Below are 13,028 nucleotides of genomic sequence, written 5' to 3'. Positions count from 1 at the left end.
ATAACGCGCTTAGTCCGGGTTTGTTTGTTTGTTTATGTGTTATAAAATTCTAGAATGAGAGGAATGAGACGTTCTGCCTGTAACTCAAATAAGAAGCAGAAACTGTCAACGTGCACGATCGCAGACGCGTTGTAGATTAGATTCGTTCAACCACTTCTCGAACAGGCCCAGAAAAAATTCCATTCTGTTTAGGTTACATACCTGATGACATGAGTAGGGCGATATGGAGTTTTTTACCCCAAATTGTTCTACAGAATGACGCGAGGGTTGAGGAAATACCACCAGGGAGCCTCAGTTGAACAACGTAATCGTGCGTATAACCGATTCTGCACCGCTCCCAGCTGCGTAATTTGCTATATGGCAGAGATGGTGATTCCATGATATCAGGAGTGGTTTATCGTATCACGAGCAGGTCGTGTGATGACGATTACACAGAGTAACTGGGTGACCATTGTGCATTTGGGTAAAGGAAAAGCCAGGTGGGTTAAAATCATCACCCCACAAATCTGAGGTGGTGCAGATTTCAGGTGGAGTATTCGCATACAGGATGGGAGACTACGGAGAGGGGGTGATTCCGTCTATTTCTTCCTGATTGCCGTAAAAAACGGCCCGGAAGATACGGCTTCATTCGTTTTGGCGCACCATTTTGTACAAGAGGTTCGATTGGAGCGCGCCAGTCTTGTGCGGCGCCGCATCTTCTGGGCCGGCAATTGGCAAGAAATGGACGGAATTACCTCCCTCTCCGTAGTCTCCCATCCCGTATACGAATACTCCACCTGAAATCTGCACCACCTCAGATTCGTGGGGTGATGCCTTTAACGAAATATAGGTTCTCTACCGCACTCGAAACACAAAATAAAACACGCCGTGAAAACTCCAAAATAGAGGTAGAAGTTACCATACTATCCTTCTAGTACGAGATCACAGCATGTAGAACACTAGGCATTTTGGATTACTGTTAAAAGTTCAAAAATGACCGAAAGAATGGGTGCATTGCGACATCAAGAGCTCCATATCAACATTTGTGCAGGTCCTAATCTAGAGAGAGGATTGCCCCGTGTCTTATAAGAACCCTTGTGACTCATAGTTGTGGTACGCCAAGTTATTACCAGGTCTGTTACGTTATCAGATCTAACAAATGAGATGAACACTAGCCGATGAGCTGGTCCTCGAGTTCTTCTATCCCTTGAGTGATTTCTGTATGGTAATAAGATACTTGAGAGGATAATTCATTGATGACTTTGATTTTCCACGGACTGATAACGCCGAAGCATTAGCTGTTAATAAAAAAAAGATCAATACCCATGCCATAGCTCAAGCAAATCAATAGAAAGCAACGAACATGATGGTCAACGGCATGATGTCGTAGAGAAGCTCATCGGACTTTTTTTTCTAATTTTCCAATAGTTTTTCATGAAACAATGAATTCATGAAACTTGATTGTCTCGGGGAAGTCTTTAATTACTACATTCTTAATTTGATTTGCTTCTAGGGCTCTCCTTAGACTATCGCTGCTAGCAAATTCCGTTCCACTTTTTTTTTGTGACTGTGCATGAGTAGCGCTCTTCATAGCAGTACTACGAACACGAAGAATTCTAGTCATTCACAATTACATGGGAAAAATCGAAAATTTAAGCAATTTCTGAGAACTAAGATGCTCAGAAGACACCTAAGCAAATGAAACAACTTTTAAACCAACGAAAAAAAGAAAGATTTCGCAAACGATTAGATGATCACAATCATGCAAAAAGTACGAAAAACCGAGGAAAAAAACGCAAAGGGAAGCGGTTCACAGGGCCTTATTGTACCATTTGTACTATCGATCTCCTACTCGCAGCGCAGTCGACCAATTGTCATTATTAACCGATGAGTTGGGCCAGTGTCTCCTCTACTGAGAATGTAACTTTCACGCCAACTGTATTTGCACACCGATCTCCCTCTACATTTTTAAAGGATAATAAACGAAAGAAGTTCGTTCAGACAGATAGGCAGCGAAGCCCCCTTGTTGCCCATCTAGTTCTTGCGGTATGCTTGGCCCTCGCAATTCCATAGCATCTAGCATTACCCTCGATGCTATCTCCTCAAAATATTTTGCTGACATATAGTTGGGACAAAAAGACATGAAGCACGGACAGTAAGCGGCTGCGCTCAAAGCAACGGAGTGGAGCGTAGCGGTTGGGATCATCTAAGGATCGTCGCTACTGCCATACATCTCTGCAGTTCGCCATGGCCCCACCTCAATTCCTATCCTCTTTTACAGTAAAGCCGAGATTGCGTTCGTGGAGCAGAACTTTCCAAAAATTGACGGGGTCAATGATAATTTTGAGAAATAGCAAAAAGCGAGATACAACTGTAAGCAAGACTTAGTATTTTTGAGGCGAGAAATTTCCGCAAATAAATAGAATGACGAAAACCGATCCAAGACACTACTTTTCCACAGCTAGTTCCTTCTATATGAACGCTGGTGTCCACCTCTTTTGTGAGATTAATGTCAACAAGCCACTAAAACAGAATACGGAGGCAGATTTTGTTTCCGCGGCCGCGTCGTGGCGGGCCATATTGGAGCAGGGCAGCCTTCTGCCGCTTAATATTCGCAATTGTGAGGACATGTAAAGTTTGGTACTTGATTAATTTCCTGTCGTTTCTTCAATGTCGTTCTTCTCAACAGTCTAGCGTCAATTCTGGCACGCTATTGCTCCTTTTCAAACTTATAGCTCCATTGCTTACATTAAAGAGATGTGTTTCTTCTACAAACTCCCGTTCTTTTCTCTTCTCTTATGCATTTCAGCTTCTGTCGTCTCTTCAAAGTAGTTCTTTACGTAAATGTAGCTTTACGTAAAGATACATTACTGCTCTTTACTCAAGTTTGTTTCTACGTTGCCTATTTTTAGGAGGTATGTTTCTTGCGTAAGCGCCTGCTGTTTTCTTTTCATGGTTTTACGTTTTTATCTCCTCTGGTTTCTTCAGAAATGTTCTTTACATCAGTCTATCGTATCATAAGACGTGAAGAGCCACTCCGAAGAAACGACGGAAACTGAAAACCCCACATGAAGGGAAAACAACATGAGTTCATAGAAGAGGTATACCTTCTCCATGTAAGCAACTTAGCAATAAACTTTAATAAAGAGCAGTAATGAATCAGAGGTAGAGACAGACTGATGTAAGGAACGACTCTGAAGAAACGAAAGAAGATAAAAACGTAAACCTATGAAAAGAAAACAGCAGGAGCTTACACAAGAAACATACCTCTTAAATATAGGCAACGTAGAAGTAAACAAGAGCAGTAATTTATCGAAAGTAAAGCTACATTTACCTAAAGAACGACTCTGAAGAGACAACAGAAACTGAATTCATACATGAAGAGAAAAGATTAGGAGTTTGTAGAAGAGACACGTCTCTTTGATATAAGCAATGTAGCAATAAGTTTGAAAAGGAGCAATAGCGTCCAGAAGCTAGACTGTTGAGAAAAACGACATTGGAGGAACGACAAAAAATGGAGCAAGGACAAAGCTTTACATATCCTCACAATTGCGAATAGTAAGCAGTAAAAGCCTGCGCCGAGGCTGCTCTGCTCCAATGTGGCCTGCCGCGACGCCGCTGCGGAAACAAAGTCTGCCGCCGTAAGTGGCTTGTATAAATCTCCATGGTACTGGACGTTTTCGTAAGTAAGCAAAACCATTCAAGGAAAAAAAAAACCTCGTCCACTCCACTTTAAGGACCATGTGGTGCTTTCGAATGCCATTCAACTTTGCTATGGCTCTTTCAGCGTCCTGAAGGGAAAATAGTGAGAAACCTGAGCGATACGACAATACTATATCTCATTCGCTCACCTCTCTCAAATCATATGTGACAAATGCAAATCCCTTCGGTTGGTTCGTAACCTTGTCGCGGGCAATGAACACACGCTTAAAAATAAGGATAACAACGGAGACACGCAAATAACATCCATCATAATAAAGTAAAGTTTGAAAACCTCACCGATACCCTGCCAATAGCCGCGAAGAGCTCACGAAGCTCAGCTTCTTCCATTTCTTGAGGAAGATTCGTAACTCGGCAAGTGTTTTCGTCGGATCTTAATGAAACAAGCATTGTCATATCATAAAGCAACAACTCAAACTATTTAACTTCTTTCATTGCTGAAATTAATTCATACCTACGATCACCTTGACGAGCATCACCGCGCATTCCTGGGGCAACGTAACGACCAAGGCCAGGAACAGATCTCTCTTTCTCGGCAGCCTCTGCAGCATCAACATCCTCTTCCATTTGATACATTTCCTTAAGTTCAAGATATACAGCGATTTTTAATATTTATACATTCGCAACAATACGTATTCCTTACTTTCCCTCTGGCACAAAAGTGGCATTATTTTTTTTTTCAAATAAATGTGTCATAGCTGTGATAAGTATTAGTAATACTCTGACGCCATATGTTTGAAAGAGCTTCAAGGGATCAGGACAACTAGAACTGAATTTAACATTTGTTCGTGCACTTCTCTTTCAATACGTTATATAAACGAAAACACAAAGAGATATAGTGATCCCATATTATCACAGGATAACCTACTTTATAAGGGCAGTTAGTACTCCAGTGGTCATTTCCTTTGCAGTGGCGACAGTGCTCTCGACTAGTTGCCTTTGCCTGAAAATGTTCGATGAAACATTGTCGTATCATCATAGAATGAGTAAATATAGTCGGGTCAATACCACATGAAACACAAGTGTAGTTGCGGTGCATTTGCGTACGTGCTCGAAACGGGGCCGTGGAGGCAGCATTTGGAACCAAGTTGGGACCGTCGCAAACTATAGCGTTGGTGATACCAGCAAGGATTTCACCACGCTCCACCGAAGCACCTCGGAAGAAACCGCGTACGCAATTGCGTACGTGCTTCATGTCGTTTTGACCCTACTATAAATGTAGAAACATGCTTATCTGTGCACGAATTCTACAAATGAGGGCCCTAGAAATGACAACAGACGGTGAAATGAACGTGACCGACCGAGTATGAAAGAGTATGAAAGATTTTCCATTCTCATTTGTTCGCTAGTAAGTAAACACGTTTCGGAAAAGAGAGCTAAAAAAATGTAGAATTTTCCTTCAACATTTCCAAACGGAATCGCGTTATCAATATATGCGCTACTGTAGTAACAGGTACGAGCATTTTTCCACAGATGACTAATAATAAATACAATTACATCGAAAGATGAAATGTTGACCGACTGTTATAATGGTGTTCATTAAGATTGCAAATATCATCTCACCTTGAATGTACCCAACTGGTTTCGGTGTGTTTTCTTTTAATAAACTATATATACTATTGTTGCTAGACATTGCTAGAAAGAACAGAAAGGTTGTCAGAAAGTTGCTAATCTCTAAAACTTTACGGCGCGACGGAACCAACCACCATTCATACCAACTGGCTACGCCGGCCATTGAGATAATAAAAGAAATAATTTTATATTGCTTTGGAATTCAGACACGGAAGCAACTTTCAAATAAGCATTAATAGCGCACAAGTAAGCAGTATTTGTAGAACAAATAACAACGGAATTTAAACAAAACCAACTGTTTGTTTGTCTTCCTGGACATCCAAGATCTGCTCTCCTGCGCGGTTCCTTGTAAATTGCATTTCCACCTCCTCGGCCACATATGTAGTTGAGATCTGCAAAATGTAGGTAATTTCAGGAAAATAGTCCAAAACATATAGTTCTGAAGAATAAGAATTCCTATAAAAATATACAGTAAAAAGTTCAAAAAGTTACTAAAGCACACTCCTCTGTTCTCCTAGCAATCACAATATATAGAATTGACGTAATGAAATGTAATTGAAGTAGGAAATGTTCCTTCGGACAGCTGGAAACGATGCCACCTCCTGATGGTCGACTCTACTAGTGTTTTCAATTACAACTTTGTGTACTTTAGCTAATCCACTCCATTTTAATTGGAAGTGATCATCAAAAAGCTTCTTCTTCGTGAATATACTATGTCTTAAATTTGCAAAGAATCATATTGAAGTTTTACTTGTTCCTCGTGTATATATGATGTGAACGATCACGTCCGCCAATCGGGTTTAAGAAAGAACTCTACATCTACTGCTCCGGAATTTTTTTTTGTTAAAACTTTCCCTACCGACAACTGATGCAGCTTATAATCAAAATGGCAATCAATCAGCGGAATAACACCATCTTCGTGCAGTTACGGAGAAGTTGTTGAGGCAATAAGCATACAACAGTGCAAGGTTTTCTGTACTCACATACCTGAGGCCCAGGTGGTTCCTCACGACACAAACCAAACTTCTTTAGTTTCTTACGGTCTGCAACCACTCGTGGAACATTCTTCGTGATCACTTTGAATTGTGTTACTATCTAAACGAAAAAGCTGCGAAATCCAGTTCCTCTCTGTTAAAGAAAAGGGGCAAAACTAAGGACCTTATATCTCGCACCATCTTCTTCGATGTAAGCGACCACAGTCTTGACGCCATCCTCATTCACATCATTGTTCGGAAGATCTAAAAAATCCCGTACTGATGAACACTCCAACATACTTCTCCGTACCCATCTATTTCATTCCTCCGACAAATTAGCATGCCCTCGGCACGTCGTTACAGGACCTATCGATTTTGAGTTGCTTCCCACCGCCCGCAAAGGCACTGTTGCCGGATGTTTTGAACTTCTTGGTGAAGAAAAAGGATCGATGTGTTAGTTTCATGATCGGTGGAGCAAATAAAGTTGACGTCCACAGGCCAACATCGTTTCATTGTAGGATGTATCAGCATTGTAGTATTCTTTGAAAAAAGCATCTAACAACTACTGATTTCGATTACATAGCAGATTGAGATATGAAGGAATGTGTGAGAACGGCTTAAAGCTGTTATACCTCCTTCCGACCACTGAGAACAAGAGAGAGCATCACAACAACTAAATCTTTTGCTATGTTGAAACAATAGCACAAATGTAGATACAACAATACACAATAGTACACGTGTTCTTTCTTTAGTGTGAAGAGAAATTAAAGGATTAATCAAAACCAATCTTTCAATTTACAGTTCTCAGGTATCGTTCTCTTTTTCGAGTTCGGAAAAGTAGGAAATCTACAAAAAGTGGTATGTTTGTGAATGTGTGTGTAAGCGCGTACGCGAGAGAGGCAAACTCCAGCGAGGAGAGAACCAGGTCCCACGGCATCAAAAGGTAGAATAAAAAGCGCCAGGAGGCCTGGACACACAGTAGGCGCCACGCCGCAAAAATAGGAAGGAAGCTCTTTCCTACTTTTTTTACTCCCAATAACTTTACCTTACATGTCAGAGATCCTCTAACTAATGACTAATGCTTAGGTCTTAGATCACCGACTCACCCAGGAATAAGGGCGCCTCTGACCCCCCTCTCCCTCCCCAACTAAATTTTACCCCAAGCGGATTTCTAAAAAAAAATGGACAAAACATTTCGAACCGTTTCACAGTCGTGATAACTGTGTTGCATTTCACTTGAATATAATCTTCCGCATGTCTAGTCCCCGGCACGTTTGCCTTATCAGATTGGTAACATCCTTTCTTCAGAAATTTGAAACACGTATGCAAACAGTTGTTAAATACTAGCTAACAATCGGAACAATGTGGAGAAAAACGCATACTCCCAATGACTAATAAATAAATTGAGATGAAGCATACTGTAAAGTGTAAAGTAGTAATATGGAACAAAAACTGAAGAAATGACAAATCAGAATCAGAATATGGACCACACATATACATATGTGCTTATCTTTGACTTTTTTTTTTGTGATTTTACAGGTGTTTCTTGTAAAAATTGTACTTCCCAAGAATGCATACTTTGCGAATCTAGAAAAAATAGGTTGTCTATCCCGATCACATTCTGGTCGCTTTTTGTCCTCTGTAGATACGCTGGCATCGCAGTTTCAAATGGAAGACTTGAAAGACCCTTGAAGACTCGCATGAAAGATAGAGTGAAAAAATGAAAAGCGATTTATTGAGTCCTGGCGTCCGCAAATTCGTGTAAAACAGAACAATTTATATACCCTCCTATGGAAAACTAGTCTACAACGGTATCCCCATAAGTATGTTCCCAACTTTTTTAAACAATAAACTCACTGTCTTGTTCGACTGCCTCCGCCCAACTGCCGACTTCAGGAGCCGAACTTAAACTAAAAACATTGGACCTGAGAGTTCTTTTAAAAATAGTAGTGTTTGTCGTATTTTTACAGGAAATGCTTACATGTTAGAGCTGCTAACAGCCATCACCGTCATACGTCACGACCGCTGCAAAGTAATCTTCATGGTCACAAATCGATTATTTTCAAAACGAAAGAAAAAAACGAACAAAAGTATGATGCAACTAAAGGAGTACAATTAATCCAAGCTCCAGAATAGTTCCGGCGTCCGTTACAGCGAAGAGAAATCTCTCGCCTGAACATCCCCAAACATTACATTTTCCTGCGGAATGACCTGGCAGTACCACCAACATTGACGTGGTTTCACTACTTAGAGATCCGGAATAATCTCAACTGCTGTGTTGCACAAAAAAGGGCAAAAGAGAACCTAGAATTAAACTCCAAGGAAAATAAGCATAACAACAGCAGGTACTCGCTGGTGATATTAACGCAAGAAAGAAGCAGTGCGCCGTCAACTGACACAACTTCCATGTCGCGGCCCCTTCCGTCTCACCGCGGGGACGTTTGTCCTTTGTCGCGCAACGTTTGCGACAGAATTATTATAGTTCTATGCTAGGTTCATTTCAGGACTTTTCGCTTCTGTTCAGATGCGACCTTCAAAGAGTAGACTTCCTGGAGTTCTAGGAACTGGAGCATCTCCATCAATACCAGTTGTCAGCAAATTCTGCTGTATCTTATGTATTGTTTGCTTGAGTACAAGCTGAACCACTCTGTGCTGTGTTCGTACTGTAACTGACACTGAGATCTAATTTCAAACTTCATCGTTGTCAATTCTTAACGCTCTTGTTCCGCTGATCCTTAACATTTATTTATTGTTCCTGAAATCTCCAGTCCTACTTCTCAACTCCCAGAAGCTATGTGATTTATCATCTGCGTCAACATGTCAATACGAAGCTGGTTTTTTAAGCTTATCGAGCGTTTCACGGAGGTGAAGTGGAAAGAGAGGAGAAGTTAGGAAAAAAGTGGACCCGTACCACGCCTCAGGATACGCGTGATCAATATGAAGCTATTGTGATCGATGAATATGATTTAGATGCGATCAATCGTTTCTTTTATAAGAAAAGTAGCTTTGAGTTTAGTAACTGCATTGTAGGATAGTCTTCCACAGTATTTTTCGCTTCACTTATCAACCACCTAGCGGAAAAGCACACTAGCACTCGCTACAATTGCCTCTGTCGATCGATGGAGAGATGGTCGATAGTGCGATGATATCTAGCACGTGACGCACACAATAAGTTCGGCGCCGAGCATATTCTTGTTCTCTCGAGCAGTACCTGACCACACCCACAGAGGCTTGGATCAGGCGAGCCACCAGTCAGGGTTCTGAATGGCGCACAGTCAAAAATCTACAGATTTGAAGATGTGATGCAAGACATTGTATCTGGGTATTTCAATTTTATAGCGGACATTTCTTGGGTCTGTTAATGTAGATGTGGGAGGGCGCAATGAAGAGCTTCGGAAGATAGCAGATCTTGGAAGTGCGGGATGTGCACCTTCAACGGAATTTCCGACCGCCATTTTTGGTTCATAAATAGACAATGCATCTCAAGGCTTTCCGCTCAAGGGATGCTTTCACGCTCAAACAACGTATGCGAGTAATGTTGACAATGGAAAAAGTAGTGCGCAGTGATGCCTGACAGACTCGATCGATGATTTCCCTCGTCGATCACTGTTGGGTGCTTTCGTATCGCTGTTCCTGTTTTGCGCACTTCCTTCTTTTCTTTTCTCTCTCTCTCTATCTTCCTGCCTCCCTGTCTTTTCTCTCGTTCTCTTTCTCTCTCGAAATCGACTACATATTTCTATACTACCACTAAAAGTTTGTACGTTCGAACTTTTTCCACCGTTCTGCAAGACATCAAGGGCGACAGGTCTTCAGGGTTCCAACCAAAATTGGTGTGTTCGCGTAGTGTGATGATTTTCTAAGTAACAAAGCCGAGTGGATGATTCTATATTCGAGAGAGGCATAGGCCCACAAGCTTCCCCCACGGCCAAAATCGATCGATGGTCCGTTGGCTAGTAGTCGTCATATTCATAGTTGAGCGTCAAGTATGTCGTTGAAACACGACACTCACAAAAACGACCTTCCCTCGTCCTCCTTTTCTTCCCCCCTTCCTCTCATGCTCTCCAGTATAGTCGCTAGATATAAAAAGTTTAATGTAATCAATAAAACTTTGAGAGAAAAATAAATTTAAAAAAAAACTGGAATAAAAAAAATCATTCAAAAAAATAAAATATTTAAAATGAAGGTAACGTAATATAATGAACAACCGATAATATAAATACAGGACGAATAAAATTAAATTTACAGCACTCACGCGCGATTTGGAGGTTATTTTAGCCATGAACACTGGTCTTTATTGGGAATAAGGGAGCGACTAGTGCTGATTTTGCTACGCTGAAATAAACATGATGCAAAAAGGAACTAGAAATTCAGTACGGATGTTTGGGAATTTTAGATAACGTTTCTGCTGTTTTTAAACTATTAGGCCGAGAAACACCAGAAAAATGGAAAGTTGCAGAAATAATGCGCTTTTTTCGTTGTCTTATCCTCACGACAAATTTTCCGGCTATACTCTCTTTATCATTGGAGGCTGCATAGCGTTTTGTAGCGCTTTTCATTGTGGCTATTAGTGCTTAGGTGATTTTGAACGAGAATCGGTATTTTGTCAGTACAAATTTTAAGAAGATAGCATGTCCAGGCAAGACTTTCACTACTTTCTTCTACAACTTCAAGCTGGGCAGGTCTGCAGCGGAGACAGCTCGGAATATCAACGCCTTTGAGGTGACGGAAGCACCACCGGATTCAAGGCGCTGCGTTGGTTCAAAAAGGTTTCGTTTTTCTTCTTTATCTTCAAGGCGATGTGAGCCTTGAAGATAAAGAGGGGGGCGACCGCCGTTCCGACGTTGACGACCACCTGCTGAAGGCAATCATCAAAGATGATCCACTCAAATCAACAGGAGAGGTTCCCCAAGAACCAGGTGTTGACCATTCGAAGTCGCCCGTCCTTTTGAAAAAAGAAGAATGGAAAGATGAAAAAGTTGAACAAGTGGGTACTGCATGAACTGAGCGGGTCCCAAAGAAACCGCCGTTTTGAGATCTGCTGTTACTCAACAAGAACTATCCATATCTCGATCGTATTATTACGTTCGATGCGAAATGTATCCTTTACGACAACAGAAGCATAGTAGTTGGACAAGGATGAAGCTCCCAAGCACATCCGGAAGCCGGAAATGAAGACCATGGTGACTGTGTGGCGGTGTGCTGCAGGTGTAACCCGTTTCATGAAACTTGGCGAGACCATCACCGCGGAAGAGTACTGCAAAGAACTGAACGGTGGACAAAATGCAAAGGAAACTCCAACTTCTTCGGCCGGCGTTAGTGAACAGAGAAGGCCTGGTTCTCCTACACGACAATGTCCGGCCGCGCATTCCAAAGCGACAGTACTGAAGTTGAACGAGTTAGATTACAGGACTCTGCCTCGCCCACTATATTCCTCAGACCTGGCCGACTATCACTTTTTCCAACATCTGGACAGTTACCTAAGAGGTAAGCTCTTTCAAAACCAAGCGGATGCCGAAAATTACTTCGAGAAATTCATGGACTCCAAAAGCTCGGACTTTAGGCAGCGAGTACAAGCAACTTTGTATCTCGTTGGCAAAGATGCATGGAGACTGGAGCGGTTCTCATATCGATTAGAAAAGTTGATTTTGGGGCGAATTATAGCGTTTCGAAGTGAATGTTTGAAAATGCGTATTTTTGCACCAACCTAGTAATTTTTCAGAGATAGATAGGGATATGAAAAAGTAGATAAAGCTTCTGGTAGGAAAAATCCTCCTGTATAGCATATTTCAAAGTGAATAAGTTTTTATCAGATATGCGTTGCGTTATTGGATTTTGTTCGAAGTCGCACACATTCTCATAGTCACAGCCGCACACAGCACACACACAGCACACAACCAAAAAGCCAAATCTCTGCACTTTTCTTTGTTGCGCATCGACGATGCTGTGGTTAAACAATTCACCGCCATCTTTTGATAGATGATCAAGTATAGTCCTCGAACGCAAATTTCTGTGTCTGCAGGTGTCCCGGTTCTCTCTAAAGCTAGTTGGAAAAAATCCATAAATAGGAGGAAAAATTTACTATTATTCTTAATTAGCTTCCAAAAGAACTGGGAAAGGAAATAGAAATGCAGAATTGTGAAAAGAAAATTAGAAAAAAAAATCTGTTTTTGCAAAACTGTACTGCGTAAAATGTCTTTGTGAACTTTGTTATTCAGCGGCTCGAGTAGCCAACTTTGCACCAATTTTACCTCTTCTTGCACTTGTGAATGTTTTTTTTTCGCATAACTATGAATAGAAATTTCTTTTTGTAAGTGGTCTTATGAAATTTCATCATTCCTGAATAAGAAATTTACTCATTTAAAGGCAGCATACCACGAATTTGATGTGGTGCAGATTTCAGGTGGAGTATTCGTATACGTGATCGTAGATTATGGAGAGGGGTGTGATTCCGTCCATTTCTTCCCAATTGCCGTAAAAAAAAGGCCCGGAAGATGCGGCACGTGCAGAAGTATGGCGCGCTCCAATCGAACTCCTAGAAAATAGTGCGCCGGAACGCTCGAAGCTGTATCTTCCGGGCCGTTTTCAACGGCAATCAGGGAGAAATGGACAGAATCACCTTTCTCTCAATAATCTACGATCTCGTATACGAATACTCCACCAGAAATCCGTACCCAGATTCATTGGGTGATGGCTTTAACTTTTTTCATGTAAAAATCTAATTCAGCCAGGAATTGATCTCTGACGGAAGTAGATTTTTTGACGATACGTATTTGATTATTATTA

General features: G+C 41.3%; 2 protein-coding genes across 4 annotated transcripts; one reads left to right on the top strand and one right to left on the bottom strand.

The window, feature by feature from the left end:
• Window positions 1-3,512: 3,512 nt before the first annotated feature.
• On the bottom strand, window positions 3,513-8,258 carry RB195_018330 (uncharacterized protein; the record flags this gene model as incomplete). 2 transcript variants are annotated; one of them, XM_064185720.1, is made up of 11 exons in its annotated part: window positions 3,513-3,639; window positions 3,697-3,770; window positions 3,831-3,905; window positions 3,979-4,072; window positions 4,154-4,278; window positions 4,568-4,642; window positions 5,568-5,663; window positions 6,259-6,366; window positions 6,430-6,509; window positions 8,103-8,155; window positions 8,227-8,258. In XM_064185720.1, 11 exons carry the CDS (start codon window positions 8,256-8,258, stop codon window positions 3,513-3,515), a joined length of 939 nt encoding a protein of 312 aa, XP_064041601.1. The 2 variants fall into 2 exon arrangements, with proteins under 2 accessions (XP_064041601.1, XP_064041602.1); XM_064185721.1 differs by having other exon boundaries at window positions 3,513-3,770; window positions 8,227-8,249.
• A 3,164-nt stretch (window positions 8,259-11,422) lies between these two features.
• Window positions 11,423-11,953, top strand: RB195_018329 (uncharacterized protein; the record flags this gene model as incomplete). 2 transcript variants are annotated; one of them, XM_064185719.1, is made up of 1 exon in its annotated part: window positions 11,423-11,953. In XM_064185719.1, the coding sequence occupies one exon, from the start codon at window positions 11,423-11,425 to the stop codon at window positions 11,951-11,953; it is 531 nt and encodes a 176-aa protein (XP_064041599.1). The 2 variants fall into 2 exon arrangements, with proteins under 2 accessions (XP_064041599.1, XP_064041600.1); XM_064185718.1 differs by having other exon boundaries at window positions 11,465-11,953.
• Between the last annotated feature and the right edge of the window lie 1,075 nt (window positions 11,954-13,028).

Source organism: Necator americanus, chromosome II (genome assembly GCF_031761385.1).
Source record: "Necator americanus strain Aroian chromosome II, whole genome shotgun sequence".
Taxonomy (NCBI): Eukaryota; Metazoa; Nematoda; class Chromadorea; order Rhabditida; family Ancylostomatidae; genus Necator; species Necator americanus.
The sequence above is the reverse complement of the archived record's forward strand: the minus strand, read 5'-3'. Positions and strand labels throughout refer to the sequence as shown.